The 27,737-nt window shown below is 41.2% G+C and overlaps 1 protein-coding gene across 2 annotated transcripts in view; it reads right to left on the bottom strand.

Annotated features, from left to right (window-relative positions):
- STK4 (serine/threonine kinase 4) overlaps window positions 1-27,737 on the bottom strand; it is an 85,707-nt gene that overhangs the window by 15,968 nt on the left and 42,002 nt on the right. For both annotated transcript variants that reach the window (XR_008552777.1, XM_037499338.2), the window contains exon 10: window positions 19,215-19,372. Coding sequence is in view for 1 of the 2 variants with exons in the window: in XM_037499338.2 (XP_037355235.1) it covers window positions 19,215-19,372 (158 nt within the window). In the remaining variant the exon portion in view is untranslated. The remainder of the gene's footprint in view (window positions 1-19,214; window positions 19,373-27,737) is intronic.

The raw sequence follows: 27,737 nt of genomic DNA, 5'->3' as shown, positions 1-27,737 counted from the left end.
AACAAGTGTTTAATTAGTATGGCTATTCCAATATGCCTCAATTTAAGCCATGGTAATATTTTTCAAATGTGCATAAAACCACAAACCACAAAAAATTCTTCAACCATGTGTCCCAGTTTCTTGGTGCACTACACTCCGAGCAGTAAGCTCATCTAAGCTCAGAAATAAAAACAACTGTCTTTGGTATGACATTGTTCCTTTAAAATCTGCATCCTAGGGCCTCCCTGGTGGCGCAAGGGATTAAGACACAACCTACCAAGCTGTCTGTAGCCCCTGCAGCACGAGTTCGATCCCCTGGCTGGCCAGGGAGCAACCCACATGACACAGCAGACCTCTCCTGACTCACCCGCTCCCCTCAGCAGTGTACTTCGGACAATCTGCCTGTTCTGTTCCCTGCTCTGTCTCTGGTGAATCCTCTCACCCACACCGCACCCCCCCACCTCTGACCTGTGCCCTGGCTCTTGTATGCAAAAATAAATAAATCATTTAAAAAAAAAAAACTGCACCCTAAATGTTTACTATAAGGAGCTCCAATGTGGGGCCTGAATACAAGGGGGAGTCTGTAATGGGAGGGAGAGGGAGCAGTGAAAGGAGAAGAGTGCAAAGACCATGAATGGTAATAAACCACAGGAAGGTGTATGCCATGATTAACATGATCTTTATATGTCTACAAACATATTCTTTGTAAATGCTGTCCCCTCATGAAGTGTCTGATTAATAAGGCAAGCACAGTGTTATTACTGCTTTTGACTCGGCAGTATTTCTTCTGAAAGGAACAGGGAGAGGATATAGGTCACCAACTAATTGCCTCTCAGCTCTGAAGGCACCATTCTATATGGGCTCTGTGATAAACAATGAAACCCCTTCAAGTGCTTCTTCTTCCCTGCTGTTAACCTTTCTCAGCAGAGGATGGAGGGACAATGAGGGCGGAGGATCTCCGGAGGGGCCGGCAGGGGGCCTGCAGTGAGGACAAGAATATGGCTCAGTCACAGCCCAGCCCCAGAACATGGCCATAACCTTTCACAGCCCTGACAACATGGACACCAGAGCCCCATGTGGTTCATAGGCCCAGAAGGTCTCCTACCCCACGGCCCACCTATGTGACTGGTTGCTGATCACCAACTTCTTGTCTGCACCCCAGAGGGGAGCCTGCACACCCAGACCTCCGGGCTAGCCAAACCAGCAAACTCCTCTGCTGTGCCTTGGGCTGAATCCTACCTTCCCCGCTGAGGCCAGAAGCCTGGTGGTTTGTCTTCACTGGGTACAAGCGCTCGGCCTTGGGACCCATACAGTTTCCCTCTATCTTATAGTTTCCCTTTTATCAAAGGCAATAAATAATTTCTTGTGTTAAATGTTCCCCATTTAACCTCACATGTGGTTTCTATCACCTGAGTGGGTCCAGACGACTCTAGAGAGGAAGGGAGCACATAAGCCCACCTGAGAACATGCTTCCAGCGAAGGGAAGGGAAGGGTTTCCAAAATGCCAGACCCCGCATACAAATTTAAATATGAAAAATGCCCAGATAATTTTAAACCCAGAATAATCTGGCTTTGATGTCTATTTACAGCTCAAGTGTAGCATTCAAACACTCTCATTTGCTCCCACTGAGAAGGGTATGAATAGTGAGCTGAGAAACTAAAAACATTTCTTACGAGGCAGTTACTACATTCAGCACTTCCTTCACTAACCCTTAAAGCTACAGCCATTAACCCGGCTACACAGATGGAAGATCTGAGGTTACATGGACAGCAGGCGGCAGAGACCTAAGATACATCTGGTTCTGGCTGGTTCTAGCCTGAACTTTTAATAAAATATCACTCACTGTCTATTGGTCAGGGCCTTGACACTCACCCTCTCAACTGCAGAGCGAATGAGCCCAAAAACATCACCAAGCAACTCGGATACAGAGTACCCAAGATTCAGTTGCTTGTCTGGTTAACAACAAGGCCAGCAAGGCTTGCTCAAGTCAAGTTACCATTAACACTAAGTGGTTAAAGGCAAGAGACTGGCTCTCTGCATCTGCAAAATGGAAAACACTGAAAATTCCAACCAACCTTCTATAAAGTTTCTGTGAGAGATAAAATAATCACATGGGTAAAAGTTCCCTGGGAATGAATTTTGGGTGAAATCATAAGACACAGCATCTATAGGCAGAACTTTTAAGCAATGGCACAGACTACTTCTCAGAAATGTCCAGAAGGAGTGAAGAAAAAGCCTGTGGAAAGGTAGCAGAAGCCAGGAAACATGCACGCCCTTCGAGGACCTTTCCGATCATTCCCTGAATGATACGGTGTCGGAAGTTTACTGAGAGAGACAATGGCTTCTAGGAATTCAAGACCAAGCCATCTGGCACCTCAATTTCCAGTGAAACCACATGGAAGTGACCTCAGGACTGCCCTCGTTAGGACCTTAGGTGACAATCTACCTTCTGCAGTTCTTAGAATCCACTTCTGATCTTCTAGTCTAAGCCACCGAAATTTCAATTATTTCTCATCACTATTCATACTGTCTACCAAAAATTCACAAAACCCATACCCTGGACTCAGCTCTTTGATTTACCATGTGGTTGAAATAAAAATCAGCCAGTATTTTAACAGCAAAGAATAATTGGCCATAAAGAATGAACTCTAAAGGAGGCTGCCAAGCAGCCACAGATCAGCAGTCTCACAACCAAACAAAGGAAATGAAAAACAGTTTCCAGCTCACTTGAGGCTGAGACTGTTTTAAGCAACCTCCTGGGGTCACAAACCACCAACATTTTAAGCCTTGCTCCCAGTGCCATTTCAAGAACTGAGTAAATACCAAGCTCAAATCAACTAGTGCGATTCACCGGCAGAACCAGGCTGCTGTGACTCCAGACAAAGGGGACATTCATGTGCCATGTGGCTTCTCAGAAAGCAGAGCTAAACAGCAGGTCTCTCTGGCAATTTCGGACACATATTTCTTTTTCAGACTGCTGTTCTTGGCTGGTTTTCTACAAGTATAAAGTACAGGATCTCATTATATTCCCAAGTACAAATGAATTCAGCCTTAACATACTTTTAAACCCAGCTTTACAAGAAAAATAAGAAATCTGAAACAAAAATAGTAAGCCTTGTCAAGCACAATTTAGGGTAGTCTCACCAGAAACTGCTAGGCATGATTACCCCAGGAAAGATCCATTAACATGCAACTGGGGTTTATCCTGGCTCGCTCCTGGCGCATCCACATGGGCCTGCAGGGTCTGAGACCAAAATACTAATCGTGTTCTCTATTCATCTTCCAGCAGAGGAATATGAAAATAAAAATTAAAAAAAAAACTTATAAAGCAAAACAGGCATGGAGATAATCCAGAATGGCAAGAGGCCGAAATGTTTCAAATCCTGGCTTACTCCATACACTTTCTTAAGAGACAAAACAACAATAAAAGCAAACACAAAGCCTCAACTCCTAAACCTCTCGTTGACAAGCAGAAAGTCTGGCCTAGTAAGTTAAAATGAGCTAGAAGCAACCTAACTCCAATCAAAACACTTCCAAATATTAAACACAAAATAAAAGGGGAATGACTAAGTCAATGAAAATCATACAGTGTGGTAGACTATTAAATAACCATCAAAATGATTTTATAAATGTTCTCAGTGATATGAGAAAATGTTTAAGATATTAGGCGGAAAAAAAAAATCAAGATGCCATATTATGACATACAGAATGAGCTCAGCTATGTCCAACAATACAAAAGGATGAAAAAATACAAATACATTAAAATATAAACTGATCATTGGGGGTGGAGAAAGCGACCTACAGGAAAAACCTTTTTCTCAAAGGTTTTCCTCTATGTCTAAAGCTTCCTATAATGGTCATGTACTCTTTTTAGAATATTCTTTTTAGAGGGGGTTGAAATAGCACTATGACATAGAAGAGCAAGCTAACACTGCCCTGCAGACCAGGTGCCATCGAAGTGCTTTACCTCATTATCTTATCTCACTTGATATTTACATAGTCCTATGTGATAGGTGTGACTCTGATCCATACTGGATAGGTGAGGAAATGAGGGTTATTGGATAGGTGAGGAAATTAGGGTACACAATAGGTACAGAATATAGGGCATGAAGCCCAACAGAGTGACTTGGTGGTTTGACCACAACACAAACTGCTTCTCACCCACAAGTGGCAGAAATGACCTCCCTGCCAGCAGGCTTGACCCAAGAACAAACCTCCATGATAAATTCCACCAGAGAAGACACCGTGATAATGACTACAAGAGAGGGATCTACCACAATACTAAAATACTTGGTAAATCTTCAAACCAGAAGAATTAGAGGCACCTCTAACTAAAATGACAAAGAGAATCCATCTATTATCACTGTAGGTGAAATACAACAGTATAGAAAATTCAACCCACAGCTAATCCCACAATGCAAGAGAGAGCTCGGAACAGCTATCAGAGAAAGACCTCTGCTATCTATTCTTCAAAAAGTCAAGAAAAAAATAAAAGCATTTTAAAGATACAGTTACTAGAATGTGGAGAAGGAGGATCTGAATTTGCCCTCACCCCAAAAGTTCTCGGCCAACAAACAAGAGAGACTGACCACTGGAGGCTGGAGGATAGAAACTTGGGAGAAATAATAAAAACAGTGTCCCTGATGCCAAATTATATAAGCTTCACCCAGCCTAGAATGACCCCTGACTCTTTTTTTCAGTTAGCACTGAAGGCCTTTGGGTTAGAAATAATCAATTTTGCTTGGCAAAAAGACATCAAGACACAGAAGTACTTGGATCAAATTCTGTAGAATCAGCCTATTTGAGCTGCATTAAAGTGAATGCCAAAACCAATATGGTGCTCTGTTCATGGCTCTTTTCTAGAGGTTTTAAAAGCAGAAAAATATTGAAACTTGAAATGGAAACTTTCTATCTGTAAAAAAACAAGCCATTGTATATATCAGAAGCCACTGAAGATTTGATAATTCCAGATTCACCATGTATAGTAAAATCATTGATTGCCAAGAAAATTGGCTGTTTCTAAAAATATGAAGCCGGGCCATTGCCAAAATAAATTCCAGACAGAATGAATACTGAAAAGGAAATAAACATTCTAAAACAAAGTAAGGGTTAACATTTTTATAGTCTTGGGATGAGAAAAACGTCTCAACAAGTATAAAATTACAGAAAACCTCAAAATCAAAATACATAAAAATTAAAGCTATCTGAATAGACATCATAAAAACTGGGAAAACTTAATTTGATACATAAAGAGCTCTTTGAAATCAATAAGAAAAATAACTCCATTAATAATTAGGCAAATAAGACAAACTGAACATTCAGACACCAAAGATAATAGGAAAATATGACAATACCTATCACAATTTTAAATTTACAAAGTGTGACCAAGACATTTCAATGCATATACATCTCACACAAAGATGGTCATTAAAACAGTGTCGATGTTAATAAGGCAGAAACCACCTAAATGTCCACAATTTGCGGGTTATTTGAATCAAGGTCACAAGGGCAAATGCTCTCAGGGGGCTAGCACAGGCAACAAAAGTAAGCTCATGGAGCCAGCTGTAAAACAATGGACAGGAAGTGGTGAGATCTGTGAACGAGAGTTCATCCCCATTTCAGTAGTTCACAAATTGTAAAAACCATCCCCGCCAAGGCCAAATGGGCTCTTCTTTCCCAGCCCCTCCCTCCCTGGGGTTAGATGGGAGCCCCAATGTCCTGGGGTGAAGCCCCACATTCTGATCTCTCTGCCACCCCCCCCAGGGGGAACCCTCGCTGCTGAGGCTCACTGGCCCTCCTGAGCAGCTACAGAAGCGTTTGCTGATGCAGCAACACTGGCTCTCAGGGCAGGGCAAAACCTCAAAGGCCATCCAGTCTAAGACTGAGTTTTCCTTGAAGCTACTGTCCTTCGCCTGTTCTTTGTCTGTTCATTGGGCCCAGGTACAGAGCGGCGGGCAGGGGGAGGGGGCAGAGTGAGGGGCAGAGGGCCAGCAGTCAGGGAATAAGGATGAGCCACTCCCGGTGGATTTTCATCATTCAGAAGAACAAAACTGGGGTGAGAGGAGAGGTGGTGCAATGACAAAAGGCAAAATCCTGTGCACCATGTACCTTTTATATAACCACACATAAAACTGCACATATTGATCAAATATCAGCAACTCAAGCGCCGGCTTTAAAGTTCTCACATCAAGCGCTGTTTTCACAGTACCCACTGTTAACATTCCTTCGGCAATAAACTTCTGGGCAGCTGTTATCCTCATTAGCCACGCTGGCAAAGGCAAGAGTTGCCACAGATAATGTGACAGATGGTAGAGGGAGTTTTTATCACAAGATCTTAATTCATTCCAGGAACTCGTTTAATTCTAGAAAGGTTAGAGTTTATAATTACAGTGTCAGCAGCACTTCCAAAGTGGAAAACCTCCACCTAAATCTGGAATGGAACATTTTATGTGTGAAAATAACTGGACTCTTGATTCTGTCACAGCCGGGGGAAGAGCACTTGGGAGAGGATCAAATTTGCTGACTTGACTTCACTTTACACCACTCCCTGACAATGTTTTAAACTCCAAAATAGAGACATGAACAAATTAGTTGCCAAGAGTTAGGGAAGAGGGTGGGGAGGGTGTGCCCATAAAAGCCAAAGGGAGGGACTTGTGTGATGAACTGCTCTTTATGTATTCGTGTCTCCATGTTTTCACGTCAGTGTCCTACTTATGATGCAGTACTAGAGTTTTGCAAAGATGCTAACACTGGGAAAACCCGGGATCTCTATTATTTCTTACAACTGCACGAGTCTACAATTATCTCCAAAAGTTTAGCTTCCAAAGAAAAGAATATAAGTAAGACTCTTAAAAAGACACATCCACGCCTGAAGGCTACACAATCCTGGAATAGTCTTTAATAAGATCTTCCTGAACACAGCACCGACGGGGTGAGTGGTGACCGTGTAAAGTGGAAGAGAGTCTGCCCTTCCTCTGGCCGCCTCTGGCCCAAAGTAGTGGCCCCAAACAAGGGGAACACTGGGCAACTTCTTGCTCTGTCTCTGTGCTGTGTGTTTTTCTCTATTTGTCTGTCAAACACACACACACACACACACACACACACATACACACACTGAATGGTAGGCATTCAGCCTATCTTATTTCCATGTATAAGGCATAGGCGGGGGACATGACCTACCAGAGGAAGAGCTGCAGGTGCTGCACTCAACTGCACCATAGAGATTAAAACTGTTCTGAAAGAGAACACCAGAGTGGGAACTCCCAGGCCTTACAGCTCCCAGGCACGCACAGGTGGGAAGCAATATGATCAGAAAACACAGAAGATCTGTTTGAATCAGAAGTTTGGTAGCAAACCCTACCTAGAAGGAAGTCACCACAGAAGTAAGCTCATCTGAGGGACAAGCAAGATACCTGAAAGCAATGTTAAACTCGAGGTGGGGGCCGGCGCAGCAGTGCCCCCGACACAAGCGGGAGAGAAGCCTGGGCTTCACACACACCCAGCACCTTCAGCTCTTCCTCTGGCAGGTCATCTCCCCTACCTGAGCCTTACACGTGGAAAGTAAGATTGGCTGAATGCCTACTAAGTGTCAGGTGCCCTGCTAAGCACTTCAAAAGCATTTTCTAATTCAATCTTCTCAACAGCACCAAGGTAACAGGATTAGTACTTTTAGATTAAGCGGGTTGCCTTGAGTGATAAATCTCATACAAACTGAAGCCAGGATTGCACACAGGTCTATTTGGCTCTTGACCAGTCTGTTTTACTGTCTCCTGTGCTCATGTTGGTCTCCCGGGCATCCAAAGCACCTCCCTGCATTTTAAAGGACCAGGAAAAACCTACAAGTCCAGAGCATCTTGTATATGCTGGTTCCAGCTCAAGTCACCCCGAGACAGATCTGTATTATGTCCATTTTAAAGATGAGCAAACAGACTGAAGGCTCCTGAAGAATTTTTAATCTCACCTTTATTTTGCAGATGGAGCAACAAGAGCTCCAGAAAGATTAGGTAGCGGGATGAGGACACAAAGCCAGCTACTGTAAGAGCTGAGATCTGATTCCCAGTCCACAGTTCTCTTTAGCTAGATCTAAGCTGTCACTGAAAGGAAGCTGCCTGTCAACAAAAGAGTAGGAAAGTCAGGCCCTTTGCTAAATTCTTTACCTGCTTTATCCCACTGTGATCTAGGGGATTCCCAAGAATGCAGCTCCAAATGATGTTTTCTACTAACATTTGACCAAAGAAGAGGGAAAAGTTTAAATTTCACATCTTCTCAAGTGCTAATTAACATGTTCCCATACACACCGATGAACGGATATTACGAAAGGGAAATACGAAAATATCTGGAAAGTCTGCAAAGAATGCACAATGGGTTCAAATAACGTAATCAAGGATCGCCTGGGCCTTGGGAGCTGTGGCTATTTGCCAAGCGCTAAGGAAGAACATCCACAGAGCCCGAGTTAGATGAATGCTCGCCATGGGCACGGGGGAAACACTCCTCACCATGTACGTGCATGCTTCTGAGAAAAGCAAGGGTCTTGACGTCAGCAACATTGGGTTTAAAGCCTAACTCCACCACTCCTCACTCATGTGCCACAGTGGGACATAGAACCTAGAGTCTGAGACCTCTGTCAAGTGAGTGGGAATACAATCTAGGACACAGGGAGGATGCAATATCTGCTGTCTTCTTCATTTTCTTCTCGATTCTACAACCTTAGAGGCAGGTGGCCCTGCCAATACAGTAAGACAAGATAAAGGGAAATGGAGATATCAGTCAAAGGATACAGTTTCCAGGGCACAGTTGAGGAGCCCCACAATTCTACCGGATAGCATGGTGCCTCCACTTAACAATCCTGAAAGGTCTACGCAGACGCTGCCATGGTCTTAGGCTGTGTTCTTATCACACAAAAATAATAAAGAGGACAGGAGGAAAAAACAGAGCAGTGAGTAACCACTATGAAGATTACTAAAAATATGCAATTATCTACCACAAAGGTAAGAGAGGTAAATTTACAAAAAAGCCCAAATTGAATAGATAACAGGGTGTAAGAGACGAAAAATGTAGAACTCAGTGCCCAAGTGAGGCTGAACGGCACACTGTGACAGAAACACCACTGCGGAGTCTATCGAATGTTCGCTGTAGCCATTAAGACTCCTCTTCAACAGACATTTCCGTTTTCACAGAGGTGGTATTTGGCTGAAACCAATAGTGCTTTTAAAATAATAATGCCTTTTTAGTTAGCATAACATTTTGTGAACAGTATCATTACTGTAAAATCCATGATGGCAAATAATAAAGAACATCAAAAGAAGGTAAACTTAAATTGTTCCAACGAGGGGGTTATTTACATAAATGATTAATGAAATCCAAAGCTTGTCAATCTTCATTAAGTTCAGAATAAGCCCGAAAAGTCATTTGAGTCAATAATAAACACTCCTCCGATAAGACAAAATTCCCAGTAGATGGAATGAAACTGAAATGATTATTCCTGGCCCCAAGAGCCCCATCATGTACCTCTGAAAGATTTTTTAACCTGCTCTGTAACATTACTTAAGTACCTGGTCTGGGCCTGGAGCTCAGTTTTTTTGTTTTTATTTTTTCATGTGAGAAAACACCCAAGAATGAACAGAGACAGGGATTTAAACCTGATTCTGACACTAAGTAGGAAAAATGCCTCTCAGTCTCTGGACTTCAGATCCTCAAATTATAGAAGGGGTACTGTAGGGCAGGACAGGACACAGTGCAGGTTTTCTGATCCAGCAGACCAGGTAAAGGAGGAGTCCTGAAACCCTCAGTGGCTTTTCAGGCTTTTATTGGGATTTACCAGGTACATGGCAGGTAGGGGTGCTGGGGGGCTGGGAGGCTGGCAGGCCTTCCAGCCCCCAGCAAGTCTTCATTCTATCTGGGCTATCTGGGCTCTCCGGCCTTCTCTCATGTTCTCTATGCTTCTCTGCTCTCCTGCTTCTCTGCTTCTTGGCTTCTGCTCGCGTCCCCGTGACACCACCCTTAAAAGCCCAGTCTTAGCCCAGGTGAATCCCATCTACCTATGCCCACACCCTATTCCAGGTGTCCGCCATCAGGCATGCATTCGGACCGCAGGGTTCAGTCATCTATCCTAATGGCGGGAGGGCAGAAAAGCCTGATACTTTTTACCTTACCCTACAGGTACGAAACCTCTACCTTGCCCCTTAACAGGAGCACATTAGTCTCACCAAACAGAAGAGCAACATATGAACGCACCTTCCACTGTACTAGATGTTACATTAAGTTAACGTGATGGTAAAAGTAGCATCACCAGCTAACAGCAGCATACCAGAAATCGACTTAACTGCTCCTTTTACATCTCTTGGCTCTGAATTATTTGTTATTGCTCAAAGATGTAATAATTTTTTAACAAGGGTAAAATTAAAAGCGAAATACTAAGTAAAAATATTTGTGAACCCAAACAAGAGCAATCTTAACAAGTCTCTGAAAAAATTCTCCAACAGTTCTAAAAATAAACTTAATTCAATTAACCCCAATCTACACCCCAATCGTTTGATCCTTCGTCTCACCTGTGGGAAAAAGCAGACGTGATATTGTTTGATTGTACTAGACCACAAACCTGAAACTCAAGCGTCATTCATCTAAGGCCCTGGTTAAGGGTAGCGCTATTCATCCCTCTTCTGACATGATTTAAGGTCCAACTGCTAGTCTATTTTCAAAGAAACTCCACAAACACCCAACTTCTAGGCTGATGAAGTGACTTCATCATTCATTTTACCAGCCGTTGCCACCCCACAGGCCACACAGGGGACTGTGCACACAAGAAGAGAGAGGGTGACATCTACTGGCAAGAAGTGTGTACTGCAGTGGGAGCTGTCTGAGCGCTTCCAGATTTGAAAGCGGTCAGAACATCAAAGGTTCACCTTGTACGGAAAAGAAACCAGGCACTGGTCATTTCCAAAAATTATACCCATGTCCACAGTGGGTTTTTAATTTCCAGCTGACAATAGTTCTAATTCCTTTCTTTTAGAGCAGTTTTTAAATCAGGCCCTTTGAGAATAAGTTTTCTTTGGGAATGTATGGCTGGTTTTATAAGGGAAGTCAAGGTCATCAGCAAATCCTATGGAAAGGGGTTGGGTCGGTGACATTTATTCCAGGCACTGTGTTTCAAGAAAGTAAGGGAGAAAGTGGAGGGAAAGAGGGTGAAATGAACATTTTTGAAGCACCTGTTACATCGAAGACAAGTTACATGCATCACCACACTTAATTCTCAAATACACAAAATCTACCCTATAAACACTGGTGGTTCCCTCCATTTTACAAATGAAGAAACTGAGGCAAAAGGAGGTAAAGACACCGGCCTAAAACTAATGCTTAGAAGTCAGAATTGGAAGCCTTACTGCCTGGCTGTTGTGATCTTAATTACCAAGTCCACTGCCTCACCCAAAATGGCGGTCATCTCCCCCACCTGAGCCTTACACGTGAAAGTAAATCAGGCTCAGGTTCACCGGGACCCAAAAGGCTTCCTTACAGACAGACCCAATGCAACTTTATAAAACCTTCTAAACTTTCCTCTCTAAAAACTGAACACTTTGCTATCTAAAAACAGGAACACTGAGAACACCAACACCCCAGCTGTGCCTTTTTCTCAGGAGCAGTACAATCAACTACCATCAATCAGCCTTCTCTTCATCTCCTCAGTACCTCTTCTTCCTTACCCTGTCAGCTCACAAGCTCAGGAATCTCAGCATCAAACCCCAATAGGGAGATGAAGAAAGGACACACCTTCCAGTCAGAATTACTGGTACTGGAACTAAGTATGTTGTCAAAGATACCTGATTCTGCAGTATTTCATCTCAGAGGCAGGGCACGGGGATTTGTAAGGAAATGTGCCTGGGCTGGGAGAGGGAGATGATATTCAAATACATCCCAGGCAATGAGAAGTTCCACATCATGTTTTCTCTTTCAAAGGTCCTGGGCCACAAAGCAACTACTACTTTCAGAATTCCAACAGATTCTTTCTTTGGTCAGGGGTGAGAAAAATGACATGTCCCTGTCTTCTCAACATTTCACGTCCCAGAAATACAGATTATTGAACTGTCAAGAGTCCATGTGGGAAAAAATGGGAGGTGAAGCCGAGAAGAAAGGCTGGGGAAAGTGTGTCTGACAGCTCAAAGAAGGTGAAAAAAGATATGCCCCGGTGGATGAAAACACATTCCAAAGTCAAGGCTGTGGGTTCGGAAATAAGAATAACTTATATCCATCCCAACTGAAAATTTTATTCTGCTTTCTAGGTTAGTATCACATTTACATTAAAAATACTTTTCGGCCTCAGGAAACTTTGGATTGATAAAGAATAAATAAGAAACAATTGTTTTTCTTTTTTTTCCTGATTGCAAATTTAGCACAATTAAAGCAACTGAACCAAATCTGGCCTTGCTTGACTTGAGATTCAAAGAAGGCATTTCAGGTTCTGAGTCCAGCAATAAGGAACCGCAGGCCTCCAAGGATTCCTCCTCTTGTTAACATTAACCTGGCAACATTCTGAGACCTGGCGCAAGTCTACAAACTCTGACACAGGAGTTAGGACTAAATCAGAGTCAAGTTAGATTACACAAACAGCACCAGACTGTGGCAGTGTTGCCTTTGAATAAATCTACTTGTTGACAATAACATTTAAAAAAAAAAAAAACAGCATTAACTTAACAAAAAAAGCTTCATAGGCTTAAAATAGATGACTTGCTTCTCAAGGCTACAATACAAAGGTAAAAAAACAAAGGTAAAACAAAGGTAGCAATGTAAAAAGTTTTAGTCTCAATTTATGAATAGGTTTATAAAGTGACCACCTTTAAAACAACTACAAATTAAATGCCTATCAACAGAGGACTGTCTGGATAAACCTGTAACATCCTCACAACAGGATGTGAATAAAAAAAGAGCGACTATGGCCTGACAATTCTGTAAGTTTCCTTACAAAACCCTAAGAAATCCCTACTTAACACTCACATCTGGAACCCTGATCTAGGAAAGGATGGCTAAGATAAAGCTGCATGAAGTCACAGGATACTGTCACCCTCCTGGGGAAAACTCAGGGCTGATACTTCTTTCCTAGCACAGAAAGTCAGTAGAATTGCTGTCACTGTCGAGGAAACCCAATCAATCATGCTCAGGTTCTGCTGCCCTTATCAAATTAATTTTGTTTTTTTAAAGATTTATTTTATTTATACAAGAACTGGGGTACAGACCAGAGGCATGGGAGGGTGAGAGGACTCACCAGAGACAGAGTGGGGAGCAGAACAGGCAGACAGACTGAAAACACTGCTAAGAGGAGCAGCAGTCGAAACGAGAGGTCTGCCACACCATGTGGGTATCTCCCTGGCCGGCTGGGAATCAAACGTATGCTACAAAGGCTGTGGACAGCTTCACAGCGCTGTGCTACCAAGGAGGCCCTCAAATTAATTTTGATTTAACAGTTGGATGGTTTTATATCCCGATGGCCCCATTATCACACAGGTAGGAGGGCTATTAGCTGAGAGCTCTCTGTGCTACACAACCATTCTATTTTTAATTTCTGATACACTGTTGTGTAGCAGGCACAGGAAAAGGGAGCCCTGGAGCCTGCTTTAGATTTCACAGGCCTTTAATGCCCTCTCAGGGAACCAGGTACACAGGCACACCAGGTGGGGAGGCTGGCAAGCAAGAAGGCAGGCACGGGCCAGGCGGCAGGACAGGGGAGCTGGGAGGCAGGCCCAGGCCCCCAGCCAACCCATGCGCTTCTCTCGCCTCTCCCTAGACTTCTCAGTTTCATGTCCTCTCAAGTTCTCGCCTCAGAGGCGGTCCTCTGCATTCTGCCACTGCTGCCTTTAGCCCTTGCCTCTCAGCACAGGTGTTGAGCACTGGCACATGCACATGCCCTGTGCTGTCTGGGCCCAGGTGTCCACAAAGGTGCACGTGCCCCGTGCTCACGTCTCTCAGCCCCAGGCATCCACACACTAGTGGCGAGAGGGAGAAAAAAGCCTGGTAACTTCATTTACCCTACATAAACCAAAAGAACATTAAATATTCCCAGAAAATATAAAGCACACACCAGGCACATCAGCGCCCCTGCACCTCCTCAATCACTCAGTGCTTCCCCCATCCCACACTCCTTGATGCTGCCACAGACACAACACCCTCTCTTTGCCTAGAATGACCTTTCCTTCCTTCTCAGCTGGGGATTCCTATCATCTTCCCAAATGCACTTCGTGAGACTTCTTGATGCATTCCCTGAGCTTTTCACTGAGACTAGGACGCCCTCTTCTGGGCTCCCACAGTACTTCTATGTGTACTCTAAACAGAATATTTACTAGAATTGTCTAGAGATGTCATATAGTGTAGGATGGTCCCTGAAGCAACGCTGCTTTGGTTGACACCCATGCTGCACCACTTACCCTCTGTATAAGCCATACTCCCTGTATAAGCTATACCCTCTGTATAAGCTATATTCCCTGTATAAGCTATATTCCCTGTATAAGCTATATTCCCTGTATAAGCTATACCCTCTGTATAAGCTATACCCTCTGTATAAGCTATATTCCCTGTATAAGCCATACTCCCTATATAAGCTATACTCCCTGTATAAGCTATACTCCCTGTATAAGCTATACCCTCTGTATAAGCTATACTCCTTGTATAAGCTATACTCCCTGTATAAGGTACACTCCCTGTATAAGCTACACTCCCTGTATAACCTTAGTCAAGTCCTTGCCCCTTTTAAGCCTCAGTTTTCTCATCCACAAAATGGTGACAGTAACATTACCTACCTTGTGGAAGGTTGTGAGAATTGAGCTAATAAAGGACTTAGACCAATGCCTGGCACATAGTGAATTCTCAATAAACAAATTATTAGCACCATGTATAGAAATTATTTGCTTATCTGTCTCTACTGCTACATGATAAGCCCCCTCAGGGTAGTGACTGTATTTGTTCAACTCATTCAGAGACTATGTCTGAGTTTAACTAAAAATACTGCACTGACTTTAAGCCAGGCAGCCGTAGGTGTAAGAATATAAAGATGAGTAAAATAAAGCTCAGCCATCAAAGGTCTTATGGTCTTCCTACGTACACACTGAAGGACTTAAATTAATACAGATTGAACTAACCTGTGAGGGTTGGCTGTTATCAACTCTAGTTTTAGGGTCAGTCATAAGAAATCTCAAAACAGCCTTATTTGAATAAATGGGAACTTACTCCCAAACCTAAGGATAACAAGTGCTAACAATCAACAACACTTGCAAGATTAGTACAACTGGAAAGTGCTGTGATTCACCCAGATCTGCAGCTCTGTTTTGACTACCACCAGGGGGATATAAGCAGCGTTAGTCTTGCGTTTTTGTTTCACTGAAAAGCCAATTTTTAAGAAAAGAATATTTAAGTCTTTAACTATGATTGTCGTTTTCTCGTTGCTCCTTATATTTTTACCAGTTTTGGAAAAACATATGTCTTATAGCTTATACAGGTGCTTGGCCTAAGTCTCTGGATCAGGTAGACCCTTTAGTGGTATAAAACATCTCTTTCCCATGCAATAATTCTTTGTCTTGGATTCTATTTTACCTAATATTAGTATTGTTTCACCTACTCTCTGAGTGGTAATTTACCTAATATATCTTTTTCCTCTCTTTTAAACTTCTCAGCAGTATTTAATTTTAGTTATATCTCTTATAAATAGTATATAACTGAGTCTCTGGGCAAAAGGTGACATCAATGTACCCACACGGAGTGTGACCGCTGATGTGTTTGCGGCTGGACTGCTACCCTGTGTGTCACTCCTTCCTCGCACACACCAACTGCGCACTGCTTCAGGCTGTCTGCACTTATCGTGCACCTTCCCACCACAAGTGTCTTCTCTTCAACCGGGTCTTAGCCGAATGTCCCATGTCTCTACAAGGCCTTCTCTCACACTATCTTTTTAGGTGCTTGAAAAAAATAAAACCCATTATTACCTGCGCTGACATTCTAGCTGACTTAATGTCGGATTCCCCCACCACACTGTCAGCACCAGGAGAGCCCAGCAAGGGCTGGCCTTATCACCACTCCCGGCACTCCAGCCATCTTAAGTTGAATGTTAAATGTGTTTTGGAAGATCCATATGCCAAATTGGATTTAAGTTTAAACTTCTGCTGGCTTTCCAAATGGCAAAATAGGACGATCTGAATTCTCATAAAAGTAATACCCAATTCCAAAAATGCAATCTGTTTAGAGATTATGAAAAACCAATTTTAGAGAATATTGCATTTTCAAGCACCTTTTATTTACACTTTAATCGCTTACATCTTTAAAAATTAAAGGAAATATTTGCTGCTTTTTCAACTTGGCAAACAGGCAATTCAATTTTAGAAACGCAACAAATAGTCAATTTCAGGCAAAAATATGAAGTTTTTGTCAGTATTAAATTTTGCCATTCTGATTAAATTACTTCCTGTTTGCTATTTTGGACAATGTTAATTTCAAAATAGCAACTGCCTTCATAGGAAGAGAGTATCTTTTCATAATTAAATACTGCCTGTCAGGAAATCAGAAAGTCTCCCTAAGATTGCTGAGGGAACAAGTTAGCTGGCCTGACACACAGCCCATTTAAACTTAGTGAGGACACTCAGAAGTCTTTCGCCACACAACAGACTGGCTTACAACTGTACATTTCCCTTATTTGACATGTGGCATCTTTGGTACCTCCAACAAGAGTACAGAAGACTTAAAGAAGAGTAAAAAGAAATTTAAAAATCGCATAATGTTAATAAAATGTGATATATCTTTACCCCTGAATTTCTATGGACCAAGTAGGAAAGTAAGAAGAAATTTATTTATAGAGACGCACTGCACTCTAAACACCTATTTTAGGGCCGAATTTAGCAGGTTAGAACCACATGTGGGGTAGATTAGAACAACAGCTTACTGGACCCTGACCCCAGAGATCCCGATTCAGCAGGTGTGGAGTGGGCCAGAAACTGGTCTGGGAACTATTTTCAACTATTATTTCAAATGCTTGCTTTGAGGTTAAGGTTAAGACCTGTATAGCAAGACTATCAAAGAGTTTTCATCTGACCTTTGGAAATTTCTAGGTCAGCAGTTCATGCGTATCACATCTCAGTTTTCTTTCATTACTTAGTTTGAAATTCTGTTAAAATAGAATTCAAAAATGAATTCTTCTAAAAATTTGAAGGTGAAACAGGATAAAATTTTAAATGTCAGGCTCAGGCACAATGTGGACAAATATGAATCTGAATGATTTATAATCTCAATATCAAAAGCCTGTAAATACCAGACAGGTTAGACAGTCAAACAAATGGATGAAGTAAGCCAGAGAGTACAGGGAGCTGGAGCGGTCACACCCATAGAGGCAGCTGAGACTCAGCTCCAGACAACTGTCATCCAATAATGCAGGTCTGCTGTGGCCAGCCAGGCCTTCCAAGTAAGTGAGATAAGGTCAGAATTCAACATTTCATGTAACAGTTCTCAATTTTTAAACATAAGCTCTTCATTTAAAATATTTAAACACCATATTGGACACACAAAAAGGTCCGTGGGCTGTGTGCTGCCAGTTGAGGGGAATCCCAAGCTTTCTCCTGCACGGTCGGGGGGGCACCGTGCCAACACTGCTATGGGCCCACTGTCACCAGCGGGCATCCACTTCCCAAACTAAAAGCATCCTCAGGGCCGAATGAAGCCCCCTGCACAAGTGGCTTACCCATCGAGACAGGCTATCTGACAATGACCTGAACTTGAGAAAACTATGCCAAAAAGAAGTGAATTCTTCATATAATGGAAATTGTGATAAAAAAAAATTAGCTTAAAGTGACAGGTATTTCCAGATTATTAACTTGTATACCAGTAAAAAAAAGAGCAAAACCAAGGAATACAGAATTGAGAATTCTTAAGCATTCTATCACAGTGATAACCTGTAGAAGCTAATTCATCTCTGCCTAAAGACAAAACTGAGACAATCAGTCCATATAAATATGTTGAAGACAACTTTACAGGAAACATGGACTTGGAAATGTAATTATTCAAATCTCTGACTAACAGTGGCAGCCTGGACACTGCTGAAAAGGATCCTGAAGCTGAATCCTGACTCAGGGGAACAAGGAACGCCCCAGGCCTGGATGGCGGGAATGGGCAGTGGACATGCCCTAGATGTGGTTTCCTTTGTACAGGTGACAACACCACTGGTCTGGACTCAAAAATCCAGTCATCCTACAGAGTGTTAACACAGCCACAAGGACACTTTCACAACACAAGTAGGATGGGTCCAATCACATCTCGCCAACAGCCTTCCATTTCACTCTGAGTAAACGTTAACACCCTAATTATTACACAAAGTCCTCCATTAATCTGGCTCCCTGTTTCATCTCTCATCTCATTTCTTGCTACATGCCCCCTTGATGTTATTCTAGACAAACACACCATGCAAAGCCCTGTCAGGATCTCTATCTTTGCTATTCCAGCCAGAATCCACATATAATAGCCCAAACTAGGTTCTTCTATAAACAAAATTTTAATGGAATTTAAAAGTGTAAAATGTAAGAATGTAAAAATTAAAAATTCCTAGAGGAAAAGTCTCTTCTAAAAATATTTAAAAAAGAATGAAGGATTCCTTAGCTTACTTTCCCCCCAATTTTTTATTGCTTCTACTCATTAAATCCCTGTGAATATTAACAAGTGTCTGTGGCTAAAGGAGAATGTTCCACAGCAGAGAAAGGAAAAACACACCCAGTTTTTCTTAAGAAACTTTGGAACAATTTAATATTCATCCCCTGACAAAATTCAGAAAAACCCTCTCAGAGAGCCTACGATTAGGATAATAGTCAGGAAAACAGCAAGGACACCCAAAGAGGTACTGAGCACCCTCCAGTATAATTCTTAACTGTGACCCCAAATAAATGATTAGAGGCAACATGTCTTTATTTGGTGACCCAGTTGTTTTTTGTGGGTTTTTTTTTTTTTTTGCCATTATTAACATTTCAAACTCAACAAACAGAAAACTGGCAAATGAAGGAAGGAATTTTAACATGAAAAAGATTCCACTGACTGGAAGCCCCAACCACACAGTATCATTAGGCTCATGAGGACCGCCCCCCTAGGCGTTGCTGCCAAGGGCGTTCAGAGGAGATTTGGGTTGTGCAAGGGCAAACTGGGGTTGTCAAGAGAAATGACAGCACCAGACATGATACTTCAATGCCTTCCCCGGCAGAGGTAACCCCTTATTTCCCACACTACTTACAAACTCGTAGTCTCCATCCTGGGGTACTTTCCAATCCGAAGAGTTTTTCAAGGGGCCAGATACACTCTTGCCAAAACTGTTGACCTGATTTTCCTTTTCTTTTTGTTCAAAGTATTCAAGAAAAGAAGGTCTTGCAGGCTGCATGGTCTCATCCCTTCCTAAAAGCCAAGGAAGACAAAAGATGAAATAGAATATTAGATTTCAGGTAAGTTTACTAAGGAGAGCTATCTCCTGATGGGCCCCGCCCCGATCAATGGTTCTTTTTGTTAGATATGAACTCCTTCGAGAATCTGATGGAAATTACAGGAAATGCACAAATGCTCACTCAAAATACTTTACACAAAATTTCAGAGGATTCATGGCTCCCTTAAAATACATGCAAAGATTTCCCCAGGACTTCTTTTTCTAATTGGAAAGTGATGTAAAACTGAGTTATCTGCAAGCTATACTTTTTGGGTGTCCAACTATAAACAGTTCCTATCATAGCCTGAAAACAGAGAAGCAAGCAAAAATATTCAGTACTCATCTACATATAATACAAAATTCTCTGCAGGCACTGACACAGAAGAAGGGGGTGACAGATACAGTAGGATGGCGTCCCTTGATAATCTCATAACCTAACTGGATGAGAAAAATATGCACAAAAAAGAAAATGTAAGTAAATCATAATCCAGTCACTCCATGAAATACTATGTAGCTTTTTCATATACTATTTACAAATGGTTTGTGACAGCTGTGGGGCATGGGGGGGGGAGGATACATTATTTTTCATATTTATATATACATAAAAATGTATGAAGAGAGAGAGAGAATGAATTCAACTCTAAAAATCATATACACATTCTCTGAAGAGGAAATGCAAATGGCCAACAGGCATATGAAAAAATGTTCAACATCACTTGTAATCAGGGAAATGCAAATCAAAACTACCATGAGATGCCATCTCACACCAGTGAGAATGGCACATATTAAAAAAAACTAGCAACAACAAATGTTGGCGAGGGTGTGGAGAAAAAGGAACTCTCCTGCACTGTTGGTGGGAGTGCAAACTGATCCAACCACTATGGAGAGCTGTGTGGAGATTTCTTGACCTACTAAACATAGAACTTCCATAGGATCCAGCAATTCCACTCCTAGGTCTTTACCCAAAGGACACAGAAACATCAATTCCAAAGAGCACCTGCACCCCTATGTTTATAGCAGCACTGTTTACAATAGCTAAGCTTTGGAAACAGCCCAAATGCCCAAAAATAGATGACTGGATCAAGAAGATGTGGTACATATACACCATGGAATATTACTCAGCATTCAAAAAAGATAAACACATGCAATTTGCAGCAACATGGATGGCACTGGAAGGGATCATGCTCAGTGAAATAAGCCAAAAAGAAAAAGAAAAATACCGGATGGTCTCACTCATAGCAGGAATCTAGAAAACTTAAATAAGGGACCAGGAAAATGAGTAACTATAAGAAAGTGAAAATCAAAATCAGCAAAAAACTATGAACCAGAGAAACTTTTTGGGGGGTGGGGGCGGGAGGGGAGGGATTGGGGTCAGAATGGGGGGGGCTGCAATTGTATGGGGAATATAAAAATAAAATTTATTATAAAAAAAATAAAAAAATAAAAATCATATACACAGGAGTAAAAATAAAGACAGGGAAAAAATAGATCAGAATGTTAGCAGCATTTGTCACTGATAGTAGCATTATAGGTGATTTTATTTACCTTTTTAAAACATTTTAAAAAAGAAAGTACAGGAGAAGTATTAAATAGACAGAACTGGTTATAAGAGTTATATGTGCCCAGAAAATGATGGATCTTACAAGCTGGGGTGGTCATGGCAGACTGTAGAGGGGAACTTAGATGAGGCTTGAAACCACCCCGAAGAAAAGAATCAGCAATTGCACAGCAGGGCAGAGCCAGCAGTTAGGTGGCAGCAGTTACTGGTTATAAGTAGTAATAATGGCAAAAAGAATAATTTTACCTGGCATGACTTATAAACCTAGCTAGCTGAATGTGCCTATTCCACATGCTGAAGTGGCCCTGTGTTTGTGATTAATATTCAAATACTGGAAGGACAGGAGGTTTTTTCAGTGTTTTCCATAGATGGGTAGGTTTTATTGCCCTTTTTCCCCAGGAACCAGAATAAAGGACCAGAAGGCTCAGAGCCTTCAGGAAGGGGCCTAGAAGATAAAAAACAGCAAGTACTTCTCTCCAGGCACCCTTGCTTTGTGCAATCTTATCTTTTGACACTTGCTTAGTCCAGTTTAAAGCCAGCACCTGCCTGACTGCATCTCAGACATTTGTCATCTTCCCAACACCACTGCCAAGTTCAGTGGCAGCCAACCACAGATTCGCCCATTTCCAGATGCTGCCAATAGCTTACTTCACTTATTAGGGATTAATCACGGTGTTTGCCAGGTCAGTCAACAATTATGTGCTGAATGTGTGTTTTCTTTGTTCTAAGTCCAATATGAAGGGCTTTTCATGCTTATTTTAATTTGTAAGTTAAATTTAAGGTTCAATACATAACACAGTTCTGAAGAAACCACGTGCACACACACACACGCACACACACAAACTAATAAAAATGGGGGTGTTCTGGATTTACAGACAAGCCAGTGAGCTGTGTCCTTTGGGTCACTTCCCGCCGACCACCAGAAGACTGGCCCAGGGGCAAGTGAGCAGCAAGGCTGTGCATCCTCCAAGGCGGGGGGCGTGCTGAGAGCGCCCCCTAGAGCCGGGACTGTGACAGCACAGCACTACTGAGTGCTAACCGCGGGGACACAACGCACTTTTATACAAGATATCCCGACTAGACACACCTGCAGAACAGAACAGAAAGTCCAGAAACACAATAAAAATCCAAATGGCTATTCAAACAACTGGAGAGTTATTTGGAAAAAGATTAAATTGAATCCACACCTCGTTCCCCTTAAACCAGGAAAACTCCAAGTGGATTAGAGCACTAATTGTAAAAATGGAAACCTAAGTACTAGGAGAAGACATGTGTGAATGCATTTAAAACCTGGGTGTGGGGGGAAAAGAGACTTTCTAACGATGACTTTAAAAAGCCAGATGCAATAAAAAGTGAATAGATTAAAAAATCACATCACAAATTTTTAAAAACCAGACAGAAAGTACACACATACGAAAAGCCAAGTGAAAAGACATATGATAAAAAATTTTTTTTAATTAAAATAAACTTGAAGTCTGTTCTGCTTAAAAAAGACAAATGATGAACTAACAAAAATATCAGCAACAAATACCACAAATTTTTAGAGTTTTCATATAAAAAAAGTTTAGAGTTCCTTATATATTACACAGATAAGCTTCTAATATGTAAAAAATGCATACAATCAAGAGAAAGAGGAGGGGAAAGTAGAAAAATAGTTCAAGACTTTGAAATGATAGTATACACAAAAAGCTATGGAATTAGTCCCTAAAAATTAAGAGAATTAAAACTCCACAGAGATGACAATTTCTTACATTGCAGAATGGCAACAACCGAAAAGCTTGACAAGGCTGCAGGGTACTCCGGCCCTCTCAGACCTCACTGGGTCGGGGGTGGAGGGGCAAAACAGTACAAGCCCTACAAGGGGATTGGCAATATCTGAACATTAAAATGTGAAATAGAAGTTACAGAAAAATCCTGTGCTATATTTGAACTAGAAGTATTAACACAAATACAGTTGTTTTGTTTTTAAATTCTGAGGCTTTTTTCAATAAAAGGCTTTAAAGCAACACTTTATTACCAATGAGAGCACCAAGCATTCAGATCTTGGTTTCCCAAAACTCCACTAGTAAGGAACTAAGGCTTCTGAAGAGAAATAGCTGATTCTAAGACAAGGGCAGGAAAAAGCACAAAGTGGGGCCGGGACATCTTTCTGTGCCAGAAATACCAAGTACTCAAAATTGGATGGGGACATATCCGCAGGCTACAGAAGCCACTTTGAGAGCCTCCCACGGACACGTGGAGCATGGAAAAGCAAACACTGAGCAAAAAGAACCCAGAACTCAAGAGTAATAATCTAAAAGTGAAGGATGTTGGGAGAGAAGAAAAAGGCTGTTCCATAAAAAAATACCACTTAGCAACTCTATTGTGGTAACAAAGAACATCCTTGCTTAGGAAATTTACACAAAACTGAGTATCTCTTTAGAAAGTGCACACTAAATTTCAGTCAGCTGCATATGTCATGCACTGAGCTCTCCTCTTTGCTATTCAAGTCTGTTATCTGAGTCTGTTATCCGCGCTCCTTTATATTGCACACAGAAATGACTGCGTCCATTGACAACAATGGCAACTTCTGGACAGTGAGAAAAGGTAACACAAAATATGGTCTGTGGACCTATTACCAAAAACCATGAAGACATAATTTTTAAAGCACCATATCCAATAATAAAAACACTATAATTGCTACAATATACTTTTATGATGCTTCATTAATTTTTTCAGTTGTAATACAGGTGGACTTTAAAATTTCAAATCTTCAAACCAGTAGCAAAACCCTAAGGGTAACATTTCTGTGATCTAATTCGAAACCAAGTCATTAAAAAAAAAAAATCAAAGGTATGTTAAACAGTTGTCTAGTTTCTATCACTGTTTAGACAAAATGAGAACATTTGCTTTCTTCACATCTGAGTTCTCTTATATTTGATGATGACAGCCCTCCCCCAACTCACCTAAAGACTTCTAATATTTTTTGAGTTATAACACTCTTCAACAATTAAGGGTCAGCAATAAGGTGCATACACGCAAAGATGTTTACTTGTATGCATAAATAAATAAATCTTTAAAAAACAAAAACAACAACAACAACAAAACTGATGCAGAAACGTGTCTGGCTTTCTGTCTCACTCACACACACCACTCGTAACTAGAAGAGTTCCATTCTTTGGGAACTCAGACTCAAATTCAACTAGCACATGTAAGTTTCAGGTTTTGTACTAGGTGCCATCACATCCAAACTTCATGACGGAGGAGGGAGGTGGAGGGGGAAGACTTGTGCTTCTTCAGCACCTACCAAATGCTAGACAATGGACTAAATCACTAAATCCACATGTCTCCTGAGATGTGGTATGCATTATTATTTCCACCACAGAGGTGGAAGATCCCATAGCTAGCTCCCAACAAGGAGAGGATTTGAATCCTGATCAACAGATTTTAAGTCTGATGAGCATCTTATATTGCAAATTCTCTAAAATCAAAGTAAAAATTCTGAGGACCTGTCAGAATTGCCACTGAGGGTAGAAAGTAGGGAAAAGGAATTTTCCCAGTAACCTGATCTTTGAACTTTTCTTTCAGCACTCCTGAGCTAGATGATCAAGTGTGTCGGACAACAGCCTGTCAGCGCGAAAGCATAAGAGACTCGTTCCAAGCTGATGAAAGGCAATGCTATCCCCAGGGCTTCATCTCCTGGAGACTTTTTGTCCTAATGTGACCGAGGGTATTTTTTTCAGTTCTGTCCCAGGAAATGAAGACGTTCAGTTGAATGATAATACCAGAAACCGACAGGGAGAATGGACAGAGCAGAAAAGTCAAGCTTTGAAAATGGCCACATCTTGCTCCGATTCTTTTATCGTGATCTCCTATATCATGAATGTCCCATTTTTCTTTATAAGCAGCACCTGTGAACTGAAGGGCCATGCTAAACCCACAAAGGAGTGAATTCACAGACTCTCTATTGTGCTTTGAAAAAAATGCTAAGTAGAAGCAGAAGGACCCAACAACCCAGTGTCCACCAACTGATAAACATAACAAAGTGTAGTCGATCCATACAGCAAAATATTATTCAGCCATAAAAAGAATGAAATACTGATACATGATACAGCATGGATGAATCTCGGAAGCATTTTGCTAAGGGAAAGGAGCCAGTCACAACAGACCACATAGTCTATGACTTTATTAAATAAATGATTAGGATAGGCAAATCTATAAAGACAGAAAGGTTAGGAATTGGGTCTCCCTGGTGGCGCAAGCGGTTAAGACGCAACCTATGAAGCTGTCTGCAGACACTGCAGCACAAATTCAATCCCCCACCAGCCAGGGAGCTACCCACATGGCTCAGCAGGCCTCCCCTGTCCCGCCCATTGCTCCCCTCAGCAGTGTATTTCAGTCAATCTGCCTGTTCTGTTCCCCGCTCTGTCTCTGGTGAATCCTCTCACCCCACATAACTCTGTCCTGTATCCCAGCTCTTGTATGCATAAACACATGAATCTTTAAAACAAAAAAAGAAAGATTAGGAATTGCGGGAAGATGGAGAGTAAGTGGGTGGGATGGCAAACAACTGCTAACGGATATGGAATCTCTACACGGGGTGATCAAAATGCTGTCAAATTAGATGAGGATAAACAAAATGGAATAAACCTATATGACAGAATATTATTCAGCTATAAAAAGGAATGAAGTGCTGACAAGTGACAATACAAATGAATCTTGGAAAGAATATACTGAAAACTAGACATAGAGGGTCACATTTTATATGTTATTTATATAAAATGTCCAGAACAGGCAGTAAATTCATTAAGACAGAAAGCAGATTAATACTTGCCTTGGGATACGGGGAAGAAGGAAAGAGAAGAGATTGCTAACAAGATTCTGGTTTCTTTTGGGGGTGATGAAAATGTCTTGACAGTGGTTATCATTGCACAACCTTGTTAATACACAAAAAAACCCCACAGAATTGTAACTTTAAAGTGGAAAATTTATGATATGTGAATTGTCCCAATTAAAAAGAAATTTTAAAAGTGAGATGTACCATGCTGTAAAAATATTAAAAATCATTTCATTGTACATACACTTTAAGTGAGTGAACTGTATCGCATGCAAATTAGATCAATAACTCATTTTTAAGAGAAAGCCTAAGGACCCCTTTACTCCACTGTGTTCTTTTATTTCTGGATCCATATGAGCTGTAACACAATGCCAAGACAGTCAACATAAAGGGGTTTGACCAAAGGCTGAAGTCCATCTTTCCCTCGGGGTGACCATCTTTATGCCCTTTCATTTTAAACATTCATTTTTAAAACTGTCACTAAGGAAACCACAATGGTCAACCACTCTTTCCTTATTATCCACAAGAATGCTATCAAAATAGTAATTCTGTTTAAACTAGAGAACTGGGCAGAGGCTGCATTTTTCTTCTCTGCTTCATGTATAAATATTCTCTAGGAAAAAAACTTGAGTAATCATGCAAATGTTTTCTTCTGACTTGGAACAAAATGCCTTATCATAGGCCTGCTTGTTTTTTTAATCTAACATTTATTATGTGTGTGTGGTTTCTGGTTTTGTTACAGGGCACCAAAGTGCTTTTCATGTATTAGCTCATTTAATTATATATTATCTAAGTTTCTGGGTGTGACCATCAATATTCCTTTGAATGTTCTTTGAAACCAATAAGAATTGCTGGAATATTAAGTTATAAGATTCTCTGGAGTCTAACGAATAATTTCAGTTAAGCAGTTTTGGTAATTGCTTCTATGAACCATGATCTGACTTCCAGGCAATGATGCTTTCATTCTCTAAGTCTGGTGGACTGACATATATCTATTCAAAGAGATTTAAGTCCAAATTTCAATTGCTCTAGGGCAATAGAGCCAGCATATCTGAAAAGATTCAAAAGGTACACTGGAAAGAATGATCCATATCTTTGTTATTACAGCAATTTCCTAATTGGTTTCCCCTTTTCAGTTTTTCCCAATTCCATTATTATCCAACTGACTCTCCTCTAACACCACCTTGTTAAATTACTTTTCTGATCAAAGTATCTTTGTACTATCCTATTACCAGAAGAATTCAGTTCAAACTCCTCTTTTGGCAATCAAAGGTCTCCAGTATCTGGACAATATCTACTTCGGTCAAACTGAACATTCAATAGGTATTTCTATCTTTCGGATTGCATGTGCCTGGGAGTTCCTCCCCTAGCCTTTCTGTATATCTCAGTCCTTGCTTTCTTTCTCACAAGTCCTTTAACACTGGGTGTACACGCAGCATTTCATCTAGCATTGTATTACCTTCGTTGTAGAGGTTCGATCTCCTTGATTAACTTATGTCATCATCAAATATCACCACCTGAACCACCCCAGCTAACATATATCCAAACATAAAAGGATTTAGAAAGAATAGTTATATATATCCCATAGGCACCCCATAATATTAACTAATGAGAACAAACATCATCTTTTCCTATTAACCTACAAATTCCCAATCAGCAGTAAATGTCTCATTAGTTGTTTGCATAGTACACGGTTATGACAAAGATGAGTGATCAATTACCTCTTGGATGGACTTTTTAGCAAATACTGTCAATTCTAAGTTGATTTTTTTCAGGATATAAACACTTAACAGAATCATCTACTTTTTCTTTATAGACCCTCCTAGGCTGATCAAAATGCATCTCTATTTTCTGCTGGTCAGAACAGTTTAGAGAAATATATCCTCCTAGGAGGTTCAAAATTGATTTATCTGCCTCTGGGCATAAGAGCCAAAGTGTGTCTCAGGGATCAAGTTTCCTTTGTCCC

The sequence above is a fragment of the Talpa occidentalis genome, unplaced genomic scaffold (genome assembly GCF_014898055.3).
Source record: "Talpa occidentalis isolate TD23 unplaced genomic scaffold, MPIMG_talOcc4v2.1 talOcc4.10, whole genome shotgun sequence".
NCBI classification, from domain to species: domain Eukaryota; kingdom Metazoa; phylum Chordata; class Mammalia; order Eulipotyphla; family Talpidae; genus Talpa; species Talpa occidentalis.
This window is presented reverse-complemented; position numbering and strand designations above follow the sequence as displayed.